Source organism: Gambusia affinis, linkage group LG02, assembly GCF_019740435.1.
Source record: "Gambusia affinis linkage group LG02, SWU_Gaff_1.0, whole genome shotgun sequence".
Taxonomy (NCBI): Eukaryota; Metazoa; Chordata; class Actinopteri; order Cyprinodontiformes; family Poeciliidae; genus Gambusia; species Gambusia affinis.
The window spans coordinates 21104206-21123374 of NC_057869.1; the positions used below are offsets into that span (position 1 = coordinate 21104206).

The 19169-nt window shown below is 36.5% G+C and overlaps 1 protein-coding gene across 4 annotated transcripts in view; it reads right to left on the minus strand.

Annotated features, from left to right (window-relative positions):
• Positions 1–19169, minus strand: part of LOC122820063 (protein diaphanous homolog 3-like) — a 153748-nt gene that overhangs the window by 47619 nt on the left and 86960 nt on the right. For 3 of the 4 annotated variants that reach the window (XM_044097247.1, XM_044097243.1, XM_044097235.1), the window contains 3 exons: positions 15880–16015; positions 2483–2578; positions 2016–2078 (listed from right to left, as the gene is read on the minus strand). In XM_044097247.1, coding sequence (XP_043953182.1) covers positions 2016–2078; positions 2483–2578; positions 15880–16015 — 295 coding nt within the window. The remainder of the gene's footprint in view (positions 1–2015; positions 2079–2482; positions 2579–15879; positions 16016–19169) is intronic. The other variant, XM_044097254.1, reaches the window with a different exon arrangement.

Consider the following 19169-nt stretch of genomic DNA (forward strand, 5'->3'; position numbering starts at 1 on the left):
GAAAGGGGCTGAGAAAGAAACTGTGGAATAGAAGACAAGCCAGGCCAGAGGTTACGATAACGTATATTTTAAAAAAAATTAAAGAAAAGATTATTTTAATGTTGTAAAGAGTGGCATTTTGTAATCCTCAGGGTACTTAACCAAATCTTCCCCGTCATTCATGGCCATATCTTCTGATTTAGATGCTCACTCTTTAATTCTCATCCCTGCTTCCCTGGAGTGCAGCAAAACCCAAAGCTCTTTTATTAAAGGGTATTTAAAAATATCTAAGCTGGATGGTATGAAAGTGAAAAAACCTGCACCTCTGACAAAACTTCATCAGCTCCCAAATAAACAAAGAGGGTCATACGGCTTCACTCACTCCAGCAACTAAACCCAGGGCAATTAAGGCCTGAATCTCTGTAGGAGTAGAGGAGAGAGAAAGGAGATGGGGTGAGGGAGGGGGTCCGTGCAGCAGCGGAGAGGCTCCATACCAATAACAGGCAATTATGTATGGGTAGGGCCATTGCCTGGCCATGAGAGTATCGAAGAAGACAGCAGGGATATGGGATGGTAGGGAAATGAGGAGGAGTGTTATTTAGGAGGCAGATGGCAGAGAGGGGGAAATTAAGATGAATGGGCACTGAGAGGGCTGAGCTGGTGCTGGGGCTGGGCAGAGAAAAGTAATTAGCTGTGGTTGCTTTGGGAGGCTGGCAGTGAGTATGATGCCTGCAGTGACAAGCAAAAGTCTTGAGCTTTATTAGACAACAAGGATGTGTCTGAAACTGCCAGCAGGGGGCAGTTGGGTCAGCAACCTTTTAGTACCTTCTTACCTTGCCACCACACTACGGGGTCTTTTCACAGCATGGACTCTGAACAGGGGCTCCGTTTTAGTAGGCACTATATTTTTTACTCTAATCTCCTCTTAATAAAACATATTTCTAGCTTGTTCCCTGTTATAGTTCCTCTCTCACTTGCGCACACATCCTCGCAAGAGGGAGTCCAGTCTGTTTCGCCCACACAACTGCACAATCTCACCCGTAAAATCTGGCCTTCTGCATCTTCCTCACACCAACTCTACTCTTACAGTTCCATCTATCCGTCACTTTCCTCCCACCCCACATACATCCTTCCCCTGTGTCCCTTTCCAATCTAATTTCAGATATACTCTAGCAGAACAACAGAGCAACACCCTTTATCACACCCATCAAGGATGTGGGCGGATTGTGCGCAAATAATTTTATTCATTCGTGCTTACGCCAAGCCCACTGGGATTCCAATTACAACTAATAAGATGTAATAAGAGTAACAAGATCATTCTTTAAATACCTTAGTGGATGATCTCTTTAAAAAAAAAAAAGCTGAAAAAACACATGAAACAATATCTGTTCACAACTATATTGTTTAATCCCTGTATTATTATACAGCGATTTCATGGAAAGTAATTATATATACATCCAAATAAAGATGGAAGCTCATACACTTACTTAGAAATGACGCTTCTAAATATGAGTGTATGATTTTAGCTATGCTTTCTCTCCTGAATAGTTTCTTCCTTATTTATGTCACAATCTTTCTTCAGTTTTGAAAACAAAGCTGTACAGAAGTCAGCACACACACACACGCACAAAAAGAAATTCAAGACAAAAAATATTCAATTTAAATAATGCCAAAGATTAAATGTGCATTCAAAGACCAAAGAATTTACTCAGAGCACCACATTCAAGAGAAAGTTCAGAGCAGCTCACACACTTCTCTCAATGCCACCACTATCTCTCTCTCAGTTTGCATGCTCCACCAATTCACTCAGGCCAATTTTCTTTCAAATGTTCGAAAGATGTACGCAAGGTAAAAGGAAAAAAAGAAAGATGTGAAGCACAAGATAAGCAGGGCATATCTACAGCAGGACAAATTTGCATTGTGGCACATGCAAGACTCGCTTAAATGCAGATTCGCAATGGCAGATGAGGAAGAAAGCTGAGAATGTTCAGAGCTTTGAAAGTGTTCTTTCGACAACTGTTTTAGTTTTTTTTTACCATAGTTAACGGGTCTGAGAACCTGGCGGAAAGAGCTGGGACTGATCGTCTGCTGGTAGTTATCTGTAGGGAGTGCAGTGGACAAACATTGGACTTAGAGCAACAAACCTGGTGGTAAAAGACATATTCCACAGCTTAACATTAGAATGTTTGCTCATAAGAAAAGCAACATCTCAGAGTTCATCTATTTAATCTCTATAAAAAGAAACAATCAAGAAGAAATAAAAGTTTTTACATGAACTATTAAGTCTATCTTGTATTTAACTGAAAATGAGAGTCCAAATATAAAGTACTATAAAACTATCAGGATGCATTCATTGTGGTATTCCACCAAAATGAACAGGAAGAAGGACAGACAAAAAATGACCTTTATAACCACTGATTTTCTAACATCCGACCTGAATTAGAAGAGGAGTATTAGATTTAATGGTCTGTATTTGGGGATAAATGTGAGATTTAAGACTTACCTCTGGGTCTTGGCGCTCTCTTCCTACGCTCTCTGAATGCAGCTCCCGACTGCAAGGCTTCCAGCAAACTATCCATCACACCTGTCTCATCATTCTCTGAAAAAGACAAAGGAGGAAGAGAATGTTAAAAAGAAGAGATATTCTCAAACAAAGTCATACAGCATAACACAACAGTTTCTTTTTGTAGTAAGTGTAGCTATGCCAAGTGCAACAACATAGTGGAAGGCTACCAACAAGAAAGAAAAAAATACTGTTCAAGCTTTAATTCGAGGTTTGCTACATGATGCAATCCAAGAATGGTGTACACGCCCTCGGCAATGAACTGAGTAAAGCCACAAGAGGGAGAGAACGCCAAAACTTCATCACATATTCACTCTTTTGTTTATTTTTATTTTTTTAAAGAACTGGTGTCTGCATTGAATTTAAAGGATGTGTCTGTGTGAACGTGTGGGTTCTCTCTAGGTACTTCAACTCCCCACCACCACATTGCTTAGGTTAACTGGCCACCTTCATAATTGCCACATACTAAACTAGTGGTTCTCAAATCCAGGCCTCAAGAACTGCTGTCTTGCAACATTTAGATGTCTACCTGGTCCAACAAACCTGAATCAAATGGCTGAATTACGCCTCAGTACGCAGTGAGTCCTACTAATGACCTGATTATTTGAATCAAGTGTGTCATCATGTAAAGCACTTTGAATTGCCCCATTGCTGGAATGAGCTATACAAATAAACTAAACTTGATTCTTTGTGCTGCCTTATGATGGACTGGCAACCAGATCAGAGTTTAACCATTGACTGTCATAAATAAATGGTAAGCTTTAATTTTTAACCCTAGCAATTCCTGTTTAGTAAATAATTTTTTGGCAACCTCATCTTTAAACATCAAACAGTTTAAAATGGAACCTAACTCTGTTATGGTAAATAAACCCGGCCTTGGATTGGTCCATATGTGTCCCAGGAATAACTAAGCAAAATAAGCAAAGGATGTTCTTTTTTCAATCAGTAGCTTTTTAATGTGTATGGAAGAACTGATTGGCTTAGCAGACTGATAAACCTTTTTTATATAGAATTTGCATTATTCTGTAAATGGAACGTCTGCACTGCGATGGACTGGCGACCTGTCCAGAGTGTATCCCGCCTCTCGCCCGAAACGTTCGCTGAAGATAGGCACCAGCACCCCTCCTGACCTCACTATGGACAAGGGTGTGCAGAAAATGGATGGATGTATGGATGGAAAATCAGCAATTCACTAAGAGCATACTGGTGTTTGAGCAGAGTTTAGGAGCAGGACTTATGAGGATGGCAGGGAACAATAAGCTCCATGTAATAACATCAATAAGTGGACATATAGCTCCACATAAGTAGTTGGATGCTTATCATGCTGCTTCAGGGTTTAAAGAATCACATATTGGAAAATTGTTTAAAACCTAATTTACAATCAGTCAGTCGAAATCGGAACAGATGGGTTTGGCATTGAAAATAAGAAATGTTAGTTGTTGCTTCCACTGCTGTAGAGAGCTAAATGTTATGAGAACAGTAAAGACTGCAGACACACATAATGAAGACTAAAGTATGGCTGCAACAAATCTGCAAATGACTCAACTGGTTGAATAAAACAAAATTTCTCTAGTCAAAATCACTTGCGTCAATTTTCTTTTCCTTAACAACTGCATACTGTTCTGCTGCTCTTTTTTGTCTTCATGGGAAAGTTCACATGTTTCTCAGGGGACAGTTATTGTGGTTGCACAATATGCTTCTGTTTAAGGTAACTGTCATAGAGAGAAGGAGAAAAAGAACATAAAAGCTGAGGGAAAAGGAGTCTAATATAAAGAAGAAGCAAACATTCTCAGTAAACAAAATTAGCTTATTTACAGAACAATCATTTGTCCAAGAGATTTGAGCCTCCCATTCTGAAAACAGCAGCCACTGGGTCTGAGACAGTACTCTACATGTGGAGTTAGCTGTGGAGCTAAACTGAAAAGAACTCAAATGGAACTGAGCTATAAGCATCTGCAGTAGAGTAGGGTGACCAGATGTCCCTGATTTCCGGGGACAGTCCATGTTTTAGACTAAACCTGTCCTCGATTATAGCCTTCAATAAATGAAAAAATGAAAAAAGAAGCTGTTTTTAAATTGCTATTATGGTAGCTGGGGGTTGAAAGCACCAGGGAGCGTGCTTTATGCAACAGAAGCTGTTTCGACACACAGCAGAATAAAAGAAAAGCAGGGAGTGTTGCCTTTAAAAAAAGACGACAAGACAACAAGATAGAAGTGCAGAGCTACTGACCTCTGAAGGGGGTAAAATGTTTTGGAATTAAATGGTGGTCTTTAGTTTATATTTTCAGAACTAAATATGAGTACAGACATATGAAAGTTCTTCACAAAAAATCAAGGAGTCAGTGACAGGGAATCTAAGAACAGACTGAGAATAAGGAGGAAGAGATCATTTCTTCTGTTGCACAGAAAAGAAGAGAACAATCTGTGACATGTTTACGATGAGTTTAAACAATAAAGTGATGAAGGGAGTTGAGTAGTAAATTAACACAGTAAGTGGTGCAGTGTGTGCTATGCCAAATAGAGCGGTGCAGTCAATTAGATGTTATGGGGGGTTCAAGTTGAGCAGCCTGATGGCCTAATGGCTCTCCCATACTTCACCCAAATCTGGATAGAAACTCTTACTGAGTTTTTATATCTTAAGAATTTTATTATACTATTATTTGTGGCCTTTAAGTTTTATGAATAATCTTTTCTGCTCTTATTCTATTCACATGTTCATGGCATAAGACTTTATTTGCCACCTTTATTTTTACAGATAGATCCATTGACACATGAGGTCTCACTTTCAAGAGCAACCTGTTTAAATGACTATTAACATATAAAACACAATCTGTTGCAAACTGATAGAAGCTACTATTACATAACATAATATTTCAAAACAATGCATGCCCGGGGTCGATGAAATCACAATATAAGATTTTGTCATGCGTCTTCATTATGAGAAAATCTTTCTTAGAGAATTTTATGACACTAAAATGCCTGCTGTACAAATGTTTTAGGCATTTATACAGCAGGTACAAATGCTGAAAAAAACAAGGTAGGCTGGGATATGCAAGTGTGCAAGTGGATTTGAGCGGGCACAGTTGTGATAAAGACATGGAGCCAGAATGTCACATGTGTTGAACAAAGCTAGTGTGTATCTTTTAATGTAATTAGTACAGGAATTATTCAATGGAGTACCTCAGTATTAAAATATCTAAGGCCTTTCCTCAAAATTAATTAGATCTGCTAAGAACAAAGCAACATCAAGAGTGTTTCCTCTATTCATGAATAAAATGACTCCAAATTAAACATACATTTGAGACTTATGGTGTTTACTTCAATGCAGGGTAACAGGTTTGCTCAAGGCTGATGAGGGCATAACTGAAGTGAGTTATTGACCTTTGAGATGCCTACAAGCTTCTCCCCTGACTCCTTTAAATCTTTTATGAGACGTAAGCTATCACCACCATGTCTAAATGTACAATGTAGCCTCCAAACAGAAAGTTTTATCTTGTGTCATGCACAAAGCAGACCTACAAAAACTGTCAATCACCACCAACGTACACCGTCCCTTGACATCAACACTCTTTTATACTTAAGATTCTGTATTGAGGGCAGAATGTCCCCTTGGTACTAGGAGCTGGTTATACTAAATCCCAACACAGGGTTGTGAAAACACCAGCACAAATTTATAATGACCCACTTCCTTGTCTGCTTGGTCCTCTGTGCACATTTTTGTGTTTTTTATTTGCAACCTTCACACTCCTCCCTTTTGCTGATACGTGCCTAGTTCTTCATCATTACGTTGAGTGGAGAGGCAGCTACAATTCCTGAGCAAACCAAACACTCGTCGACATTCAAATTTGTCTCTACTGCTGCTGCAATTCATCACAGGCACTGAGCTTTAAAAGTTGCCACAAGACACACACACACACACGCAGAAATACAGACAGCATGCACAGAAAGCAAAAAAAAGAGCAGATCAATCTATCGCAACCTGCAGTGAGTGCCTTCTTGTGCAGAGCTCCGTTTGACTCCAGTTTTCAAGAACATGAGACATTTTGTGTGCCTCTGGAGGTGAGTAAAAACGAAGCCCTCGCAGATCTCCTGCCTTAGGAATATATGCTAGTAAAAACAGTCCAATTTTACACTCAACTCGGAAGCAATTCACACCGGCTGCTACACAAAACTCCCTCACAGAACACAGACAAAAGGTAAAGACCAAAAGAACATATATTTATATGCTCAATGCCACATTTTCACTAACTGAAAGATCACAGGCGTGTCACATTGGTAGTAATGGTGGAGGGACACATGGCAGCAGAGTATTAGTCAAGCTAGCTGCTGTGAAATGGCTTTGAAACAGCCCTTCAGTCTGTGAAAGGACGTGATGTTGAGAACTCAGACAAAAAAAGAGGCCAGAGCGAAGGACATCAGCAAAAAGAGATATTCAAACCATTACAGCTAAGCTACTGATTGGTGCTTTGATGTGAATAACTCTTTTTTTTTTGGAGTTGATATAGAGACCGTCATAATTTGATTGCAATTTAGATAGAGACATGCTTTAAACATGGCAAAAAAAGACAACCTTCTAACCGGTCAATGCCTGTCACAGATGTATAAATGGTGTTTACCTCATGTTCACAACTTTGTTATTGCAAACCAATAGCAGGTTCCAACACCTAACCATATAAAAGCGCAGGCTGTAATGGCAAACTCAATAAAAAAATTTTTTTTTAAAGTATTGGGATACAGCATATGCAGATTAATGTGCTAGTGTAAGTGTACATGGGCAGGGGCTAGATCTACCGAAAAAAGGGGTCTATAATGATACAAGAAGGGCGCAAAATCAAGATAAAGCTGGACCTTCATCTCAGGGGGAGAAGGAGCTGCAGCTACCCTCCTGTCTGAAGTGAAACTTCAATCACCATCTATTTAATCAGGGCCAGTTCAGGGCGGAGTTTTTCTATTGTCTGGACAAAGAGTCTGTGTGTCGCTGTCTACTCTCTATTCAGTCCAGAACTAATGTCTCAACAGCACATGGCACTTATCATCAGAACAATGACCAAGTTGTAGCAGCGTGTACCTGAGGTGGGCCAGACAAGAAAAAAAGTTTTGGGGGGAAAAAAAACAACAACAAAAAAAATAGTGTTAACAGCTGAGATGACAAAGTTATGGAGAGAGAAAATAACATGTCTGAGTACAATGAATGCAGACACACTACTGTGGTCTCTCTGAAACACTTGGAAGACAAATGGTACAAAAAGACAGTCAGTCTTTCTTCTTCTTTAGTGAATACCTTTTATTTGACTTTACCGATATATTGCCAACAAGCAGCAAGTCATTTTTTTATGGAGACAGGGACACACTCAACAGTGCCTGAACTTTGTATCTGATCACTATCACCACAGTAATAAGAAAATGTTCTTATGCATTTTTGTTAGACCTTGGTCAAAAAAAAAAGAAGAAGAAAACATCTTTAATTATTCAGAGTTAAAATCCCGTTTATTAAACTGGGGCAAAATGTTTCAGCTATCATCTAAACTAAACTCCTGATAACTGCTGTTGATGTATTTGTCAGTGATTTTACGTAAGCTGCACCAACAGAGTTGTTGAGCTGTTTTGGTTTAATTTTGCGCTGCCATGATTTTTAAACCACTGCCTTACGTTTCCATGTGTGACTTGCATAACTGCATTTTAGGCTGTTCACATTACTTTCAAATTTACATTTTCATTTGGTTTATTCATTTAGATTTTGTTATCAATATGCTACAAATACATTAAAATAAGATGTCACATAATAAAAGATTGGGGCAGCACTATGAAGGAAAAACAAAAACAAGCCAACACACACACACACAAAAAAAAAAGTCCTTGCCGACTGAATCCATCCATTTTCTATACACACTTTGTCCATAATGGGGCCAGGAGGGTTGCTGGTGCCTATCCCCAGCTAACGTTCCGGGCGAGAGGCAGGTTACACCCTGGACAGGTCGCCAGTCTGTCGCAGCCGAATGAATTTAGATCTAAATTTAATTAGACTTCAAGCATTCTTCAGAACACAATCTGCTTGTAAATCCATATTCTTGGTTAGAAATGAAATAAGACATTTTCACCAAATAATGGCTTGAAACTTTGACCATATAAAGTTTTTGTAACTAATAATTGAGGATTTTCCCAAACAGTTTCAAGTGCTTTTCAATCTTTGAAATGATGTTCAAATGAAAGAGGCTGTATTGACTGCCACATCATCTGTTCAGCTCTTTACACTGTATGGGAGAGAGACGCACATAGAACACCGTTTTAAAATACACTTTTAAAGCAAAGCGGAAATTTTTCAAGGCAGGACAAATGTTTCTGTCTGCAACACAACTAACTGGAACAGTACTGAAATATGTAAGGGTCTAAACTGTCAACAAGTCATATCAAAACACTGCACATTTACAGAAGGAGCAAAACAGTTAATTGACGAAAGAAGCTCCATCTCATCTCAGATATCTTCCACATTTAGAAATAGAAATGCTAAAGCTACTAAGTATTTTAGGCGACGAGCTGTTAGAACATTATTGTAGCTTAAATGATGAAGCAACTGTCTTGCACTAACTCTTGTTGATAAAATAAAATTAAAAAGTTGACCCTACGCCAAATAATATTAATGTAGTCCATCCAATACTGATGAAATGTTCTCTATTATTTTCATCCACTTTATACTTAATTATTTTATTATTTTTTTTACTTTTATGTTGTATTAGACTGCATTGGCATCAGAAAACACCTAAGGTTAAAAGTATTGGTTTGATAATGGGGTAAAAAGAGCCATGCTGGAAAATGTGGCATTTCTAATTTAGTCAGACTGAATGAAAATGACTTGTGAAATGTAAATGAGAAGAAATCACTCAACTGTTTAAAAACTATAAATGTCTTAGAAAGCTGGATAAGATTCAAACATTTCTCACACATTTTGAAGGAAAACAAAACAAGTGGCTTTGCGGTGTTTGACTAAAGTATTTGGATTTTATTTAACTGGAAGATTTAGTCAGTTTTGTATTTAATTACATGGCTTGTTAGTAGAAGGGTTACTTTTTGAGAGAAAAACAGACATAAGTATATTCTGGATAAAACAAAGACACACATTTAATAAATCTCATCTGCTGACAGACTCTTGTTATCTTGTTCTTTTCTTCATTTCAAGGCTGCTATTTAATACTTTGTCAGCTTTTTTTTTCATTTCACACATGAATGCACAAGCCTATGCCTTACTCTTCCGAAAGTATCACAGATGCTGCTTCTTGAATGGACCTTTCCTTTCTCTCATTTTTCTCATGATCCTCGAATATTTTTAGCATCCTTGCATGCATTGTTGCATGTCATGCTGTTCTTCTATTTGACATCTTAATAGTTCATCGCTTGTAGCCATGTAGAGAATGTTAAATAAAGCTCTGATGTGTAATTTGTCGCTCCACAAACAGTTCTGCTCCTGGCCTACCCTGGGAGTTAATGCAACAGATTTGTCATACACAAGCCAGGCACAGCTTGAGGAGGAGGAAAAAACACCTATTCAATCTGAATTTCAATCTCCATAGGGCTCTATGCAAATGCACACAAGCTGACGCTCCCTCTCTCTCAAGTTGCCTGAACACACTGATGGCAAATCCAGGCGGCGCATTATAGTGTATGCAGAACCCCAGACTGGCAGGTAAAAGGTGGTGGAAAATGAGAATGAAGCGGGAATGGTCTCACATTTCAAGAATGCATAAGCAGGCAAAACCAAAACCAAAATAAATGCAGATACTTGTCGCAGGTAAGGAAGCAAAAATCCATTTTGATCATTTCCTCCTGAACCCCTCCCCTTTCCTTTCTTGTCTCTCATTGCTGTGCCCTTCAGCATAATGTGGATACAGAGCCTCTCGGAGGCTTTTTAGGGAATTGATGGATAATCAGATGATTACATAGAAAATCTCCATTGAGGACAATCCTTCCTGACAAACAAAGAGAAAGCTCTTTAGTTAATAAATAGGCTGAGAGACAGACGGAGGGAGTGTGTTTGAGAGGGACTAAGTAAATCCTGTCCTAGGCTGACAGTGAAGAGCCAACTCTCAATCACAAACTTAGTTTATCCAATCCGCCCTTGTTTGCATATGTATCTGTACATATGTGCATATGGAGCACACTCAGAACCACATATTTGCATACATTGTATAAATGAACTGCCATTCATTTCCTATTTAACACCAAATCACAATCACATTTTGTATGTTATTATGTCAATTGTGATTTAAAAAAATATCTTCCATGCCAGAACAATAAGCAAAATAATATTTTAGATAATTTCTTCACATTAAGTTTACATACACTAAAACAGGGAAAGGTTGTATGATAATGTCATGACTTTGTAAGCTTCTAATTAACCTTCATGTTAAAAGGAGACAGCTGTGGATTTATTTTTAGGCAACACTTACGCCACACTTCTCCTTTTATCATTGAAAATTCAAGAAAATCAGCCAATACATCAGGAAAAGAGATGTGGAACACAAAAAGGTCTGACTTCTCCCTCAATATAGTTTCTCAATGCCTGAAGTTGTCCTGTTTGTCTGTTCAGTACAGTATAAATACTAATCTAGACGAACATGTTTTGGTGTGAAATATGCAAATCAACCCCAGGACAACAGCAAAAGACCTTATGAGGATGGCACTGGTAAGTGTGTCTTCATCTATGTGACTAATGATTACACTACTTCAATCAAGTACAATGGGCCAAATTTCCACCAAACTATTGTGAGAAGCTTGTTGAGGGACACATAAAATGTCTGACTTAAGTCATATAGAAGAAACTTCTGTCAAATACTAAACATATCTGTTGTTTTCGCCATTTATGCAAAATTTTGTGAATTGTAATTTCTAACAATTTAGTTTTGTTCTTTGGACAGTTAAATATATATTTAAGTTAGTTTAAAACCAAAATCTGTAATAAATTTTTATATTTGTAATTGTTTGGATTAATTAAGAACACACCGGGTGCTTGGTGGAGATCTATTATTTGGAAAAATGTCCGGTGTGATGACGGGAGGTTTTTGTAAAATGATTTTTTATTTTACTACCTTTTGAACTTTAAATGTCAGATTAAGTTGGCTTTTGCTTTCAATTAAATTGTAAAAGAGTTTTAGCAATTATTTTGTTGATATTTTTCACAAGAAGTAAAGCACATATAATTTTTTTCAAACAATCAAGTCAGAAGTGTGTGCAAAAATCAAACCATCTGTTACCACCTTTGTTGGAAATGTTTGGTTTTGGAATCTAGAAGGCCGCAACATCTGTATTCTTCTGAAACATTTTTAATAACTTTGCTTCCCATATTAACATTTACTGTATATGAATAACTGATCATTTTAACTGATTTGAAACAAGAAAAGTTTTGCCTAATTTAATATCAGTCAGTGAGGCAAAAATGTTATAAAATCTTAATTTTGAATGAAAAAGTTTGTAATTAAACACAATATGACACTGCCAATAAAGAATAAATTCCCTTGTAGTTTGGTTTATTTTATTGGTTTGCAGTGCTTAAACCAGATTATCATTGTGGTTGACAGTAAACGCTTTGTTATTCGTTAAATAACAAAAAGGTTATTTGATGAAGAAACAATTTGTGATGGAAAATATAATTACAAAATCCTGACTTTAACAGCCTAATTTTACACAGGGTATTTCCAGAACAAAGCAGTTTATCTAACTATGGTTCACCAAAAATGTTGTTATGACACAACTTGAAAAACTTGGTATTTCATCATTTTTTTCATGGCAATTTGGATTCTGGTCTTAAGATTAAAGGGGGTTTTCTCTGGGTATTTGGCTGCAACTCCATAGATTTCAAATTGCTTAAAAAATCATCAGAGAATTTTTCAACATATAACCACTATAAATAATAAATGTTTGTTACATCTGCATTCACTGGGTGCATTTTGATTGCATGCTTCAAGCAAAGTTATCTAATCAAAAGTTCTCATCGCTCCCCCGTCACACAACAGTAAAATCTGAGTGATTTGAGGTCGACTCAAGTCATGCAACATTTATATGTGAAAATGTAACAAAAAAAAACAAAAAAAAAACACTGAAAATCTTAGATACCCATTATTTCATATGCCTTAAATGTTAAGTTAAGGTGCATAATTAACTTCACAGGCAATACCTCTAGCTGACAACTTGAAAGCACTAATAATCAGTGAATGGAAATCAAAGTATAGTTCAAACAAAATCCATGGTGGCCCACAGGAGCAAGAGTTTTGAGTTTTGCAGTTGCCATGATTTTGGAATTGATTATCCACACAATGCAGGCTGACTTGAGTCTTATACATGGACAAACACAATCTGGCTGAACAAATAATACACAAATAATGTATTTAGCTATTGCTTTCTTTTATAAGCAAACTTTTCACTCACAAAAGAGGCAGAAAAACAGGTGACATATTGAGTTTAGTAATTCATAGAGACACATATTTCAGAAACAACCTTCAGAAGCACTTTTCTATTGCTGCTTTTGAAATTTTCACGACAACAAAGAGGACTTATGGACCATTCTTTCCTTAAAGCCGTTTCTTTTTACTTGTATTCTGGGACGCCTTGATAATGTCAAATAGCCCACCTAAGGTTATACCATAGCAACTCAGTTGGATGAAGGTCAGGATTCTGACTAAGGCACTTGAAAACAGGGTCTTTTCTTACATGTGTGCTTTATATTAGGGTGTTTTTAGGTCAAACATGCTGCATTTTGCTCAAGGTCAGAAAAAGGTTTATATAAACTGTTCAATAAATTTTCTTCCAAAAACTGAAGGTATTTGTGTTATTAAGTATGAAAAACCATCAAGACAGACAAAGAACATCACCATGTTAGACATGGAAAATATACAGTTAACTAATTTATTCCTCACTACATTTACTAACTAGAAAAAGATGTTTGTTTTAATTTTGCACAGCTTAAACTAGCTTCTCCAAAATATTGTTGATTTACTAAAAAAATGAGACAGTAATTATTAAAACCTTTCATATTCAGGTTAAAGAAAAGTTGCAATAATACGATTAATAGGTGATATTACACTTTCTGATGATTCACAAAGTATACAAATAAAAAGGTTTGACCAAAATGCAGAAGTTGGTGGTTATAAAGTATGTGCTTCGTTTATATAAAGATAAGAAATTAACATAAAAATCAAGAGATACTGCCTAAATGACTGCTGTAGGACTTGAATGGTACAATAAAATGTCAGGATTTGGCATAGTTTGACTGGAGAGTACTGCCACAACAGTACTTTGGCCTGTTCTCTAACTTCCACAGGAGTGGTAAATTGACTGGCATAGAATATTTTCAACCTTAAATACTCGTTCAGGCCTCTCTGCCTGATACAACTACTCTGCCAGCCTTCGCTTTGGCATCAAACTAGCTTCTGGCACACCAAAGCAAAACAGGGCAAAAAACAACTAACAGGTAGATGCAAATTCACATCCAAAAGCTCGTTAAATAAGTAAATTAAGTCAATTCATCGTTCTGCAGTTTTGTGTTATAATCTTGAAATGTAAAATCAAGATTATCATAAAACAAGTGTAATTTCACCATATGCCAAAGGTCATATGGTGACCTTTTGGTCACGTTATTGCCATTTTTCTGCATTTTGAGTCAAACCTCTTTACTAGGGAAATCCAAATTCTGCTGGGCAATAAAATGCCTGTACAAAAATATTACCAATTGTTAATTTGGCAACATAACAGCACTAATACAGACTGAAGCCCAACATTCACCAGCAGATATTTGATGCTGTGAAAAACTATTTGTTCTCCTACATACTCACACTAAAGAGCTGTTTGAATGATTTTTATTTCAGGAAAAAGGCTATCAAAATCAAATTCACCCCGTGAAAATTAATAATTGGTGGCAACAACAGCCATGAAGTGCCTGCAATCACTGACTAAAACTTTTACATTGCAGTGGAGAAATTCTGACCTACTTTTCTTTACACGATTGTTTTAAACAACTAGACTTGATAACTTTTTCTTTTGTGTGTGTTTGTTTTTGTTGCTTTGTGTTTTTTTTTTCCCTACAGCTGTTACTCTTCTCTTTGCAATGCTTCCAGCCTCCATTAAGATTTATCTGAAACATATATGACAAATCTATACATGTGGATAATTTAACAAAGCTTCCCATCAGACTGTGTTTGTTAATAATCACCTGCAATGAGAAGTTGCTTTTGTCCAGATTTTAAATGATTGATTACTGTTCATAGCTGCATTAGAGACTTCAAAAATTATTATAGTAATAGAGAATGGATTTTAAATATTGGGATATCTATTACTCTTAAATGAGTTTGTTATCCTTTTCGGACTTTTAAATGCCAATGGCTTTGACATTTGTTTTCAAAATTCTTTAATTTGAGACATGTTGCTTTTAGATCTCTTAGCATAATTCATGTTGTGTGTTAATGAAACAGAATGTTAGTGAAGAATGTTGTCAAATACACATATGGGTTTAATATGGAGGACATTGAAATTTGATTATCTAAAACGAAGTGTCACAAAGAGCAAGAACAGAACTGTGTAAGGGACAAAGAACTGCATGTTAGATTTTAAATATTACTGTGCTGCAAAACGATAAATATAAATAGTTGTTTAGGGTTATTACTGAGTTGTAGCTTCACAATAATTTCTTAAAAATATCTTTTTTATTTAATCATTAAAATAATTATAAACCCAATATCACCCTAGAGGATCCTTGGATCATGACTGTATAATGGACATGGACTGACTGACTGTGCCTGGCAGCTAAAAATGTTCTCTTCTAAATATACTTTGATAAAAATATTAGATCAGAATTTTGTTATTTAAAAGATGAGGACAGTGTGATTTCTACTCAAATTTCTTCCTTTTAATGCACAATTTCACCTCATGGACTGTTTATCGCTCAGAAGATGAAGCACGCTTTCCACAAACTGGAAGGTTGCTGGTTCGACTGTCACAAAATGTTTGAATGTGTTAATCTTTACCAGCCTGCAAAGTGCTTTGGCTGGCCTTAACGACACAAGTAGCAAAAATGTCTACTTATAATTATGTAAAATCAATCAAATTACACACACATTTATTTTCTACAGATGTGGCTTTTTGTACTTCAGAAGATAAACAGAGCATTGCCAGAAAACAGATGTCTCCTGTAATCCATTAAAATGAGACATGTTTGTTTGTTTGATAAATGAGAGTCATTGTATTTGAATGATCTCTAACACCATTTGTAACAAGATTGATTTGGCACACAGCTCTCTGTAAAAGTCTTATCTTTGCGAGGAGTTGACAGGCAAAGTAAATTGAACAGTCTTTACCTGCATTGACTTCCAGTAACCTCCTCTTCTTCTGCTGTCTCTCTTGCTTTTCACGCTCAGCCTTCTCCTTTGCGGCCCGTGCTCTCCTCTGCTTCTCCTCCAACTCCCTCTGTCTATAGTTCTCCTTTAGTGCTTGCTGTAAAGGAAGGGGGAAAAAAAGTGATGAAGAGATGGAGAAAGAGAAAACATGACAGATTGCTAAGTTGGGTTAATTACAGTAGTGTAGGCCCTGTCAAAGGCAAACGCAGCTGTCAAACCACACAGACGTCTTTATCAGGCACTATTAAAGTCCGATGACGCTTCTAAGGTGAACTGTCACTGTGGTCTTGGCAGACATAAAATGGCTTCACAACAGAGGCTATAAAAGTTAGAAAGTCATAGGACTACTGAAATAATAATTCTGCATTTTGCCTCTGGCTCCTTTTATAGACAAAACAACCAATCCTGTTATGCAAAGGAATCCCACAGCTACATTTCAACATTGTTCTCTCTAACCCTTATTTTTAGGGGCAACAACATCCTTCCTGGTATTCACGTATAGGCTAACGGTTTAAAATAAATTGCTGAACAAATTGTTGTTCCTAAGTGTAGAGATTAACAACATGTTCATCCTCACCTGGTTGCTAATGTGGGAACTTGTAATTGCAATGCTGATAAAGTGAGCGGTAACTTTCAAAAGTGTAACAACTGTGCAGTAAATGTAAACACTTTACACTGTTAAGGTTGTGCGAGTGTAAAACCCCTCTGACAACCCTTAGTATTTTCTGCAACCCAAAAATTAGTGACGATAATAAAAAACACCAACAATGTCAGACAGTACCTCTAGTCAATAAATAAGTTGTTAAACAAATATTTAGTAATATGCATTTATAGATGCATATTAAACAATTGTATCACTAATTATGAAAATTTTACAATATACATATATCAATAAGATGTAGAAATTAAATAAAACGCATATATAATTATGCTTGTTTTTATAAATTGCTGTGCAATGAATTATATTATTGGTCTGCCTTCCCCATCAAAGTTGGCGAGCGAAGAGGAAACTGCTATACAGGCGAGGTGACAGGTCTGCAGTTGGTCTCCAGTGACAGTTTTAATCATTTCATTGTTGGCTGTAGCACAGCACATATCAAAATAATAAATTAATATTGAAATATTTAGTCAGACAACAATTTAATCACAGACTTTTTAAACAATTTTAATCAACAGGCACTTTAAACAATTTAAAGTTTTAATTATTGATTTATATATTTAGCTCTTTAAATGCAAGTTTAATGAACTATTAACCGACCTGTATAAATACCATTAAGATGTTTGTACTTGTTTAGTTTTACCTAAATTCTTATTCTAATTTGACCAATTATGCATAACATGTTTAGCCTTTGATAGATCTAAATCTCAATTATAATGGAACAAAATGGTTTTGATTTTTTTTTTTTTTTTTATGTTGAAGCTTGAAGTCCTACATAGTATACTACAGAATAGTATGTCAAAAAATAAAATTTGTTTTGTAGTAAGTACGCATTCTGCTGCTGGTAGCTGGAGGCCTTTGTGTGAGTGTAAAGTAAAATGGCATTGCAAAATAATGCAAGACATGGTACACAAGCACTTCTAAATCCAACCTGTCCAAGTAGAATGATACAGAAGATAACCTCCATACATCAAACCAAAGAGGAAACAGGCTCTGTAATCTCTATGGTTAAATTTCGACAATGTCAATAGCTCAATAATCCCTTAGCAAGAGATATATTGCATATGATTTAATAGAGTGGTGGCCAGACTGCCATCCTGATCAATAGCCTGTCACTGAAAGCGAGGAGGTCTGGGTTTTCATCTAACATCCGACTCCTCCCCCTGAATCGCCCCTCCTGCTGTAGTCATACAGCCCATCGTGAGTGGCACATCCAGGAAAGAATAATAATGATGCTAAGACTACATGAAAGGATGTACAGTAAAAAAAAAAAAAAAAAAAAAAGAAACATGCTTTAACACTCTACTGTAGTATACAGAAAAACTTAAGTGGCACATTAAAAAGGGATAGTTGTTTACTGATGCCAGCTGACAATCTCCAAATATGACTTCATCTAAGTGACCACTGTTAGAAATGGAGCAGTCAACTCGAATTCAAAAAACAGTTCAGTGTGACCAGTATAACATCAACAAACCTCTTGCAGAGAAATTGCAACCTGAACAAGACAAACATATAAACCTTTCAAATTACCGCTCTTAATCTGTACTTCAAAGCTGTTTTCTAAAGCTGAGGTGAGGAAATCAGCTACTGCATAATGCATACTATTAAATATCTACACAATATGGCCTCCTTTACATGTTAACTGTAGGTTGTTTTATCATCAGATTGACCTAAAAGCACTGTGCTCCCTGTCTCTCTGGTGAAGCAGTAAGGTAAAATTAAAGATGAATGTAGGTGATCTCTGCTATTTATCATCAAGAGCACAGAAAGGAAAAAAAAATACCACAGAGAATTGGAAACAACTTGGCAGAAAGCTGGGGCTTAGATAAATAAAGAACTCTGTAAAATTTGGTGCAGAGCTATTCATTACTTTGTGGAACGGTCAAAAATTAGATTTTTCTTTTCATGCAATTCCAAACTTGAAGATTCATAATAGTTTAAGACAAAGTGTGCAATCAGGGTCCTAAAACGTTCCCATCACTAAACCTGACACTTTAAATAAGGTATAATGACATACAAGCTTCTATTAAATCACAAGTCATGTGGGAATGCATCTTAATATGCATCTTAATATCAGCATGCTACAAAGACTGTGTTTAACTTAACAGTAATGAGCATGGTTATCAGCATCACAAATATTACTGCTAATTAGATTTATTACACCATTTTATTTAAAGCAACTTGCAGCCGGGGAACACTGTCACGTACTGATAAGCGTATCAGAGAAACTGAGGAGTTCAGTGTTTCGCTAAAATATCATCTGACACACGACAGCACAACTGCAGGAAGCCAACATCTACCTGGAATCTGACCCGTCTACGGTTGAGGAACAGATCTTTATTTGCAGGGTTTCCCCCAGTGTTTTATAAGCCTGGCGGGCCATCAGGCTACGCATTACTTATTTATTTAAGTCTTTTAAAAAATTTTTTTTTAAATTTTTTTATTAAAGACTTTATAGTTAGTGTTCAGGTGTTAATCTTCCAATAACACATAAATATCAAGTGATGTTTTCAAATTTCCTGTCAACTTTCAACATTTTTTAACTCAAAAACATGACAGGCGGCTGGATGAATGACTGCCCCCTCATCCAACC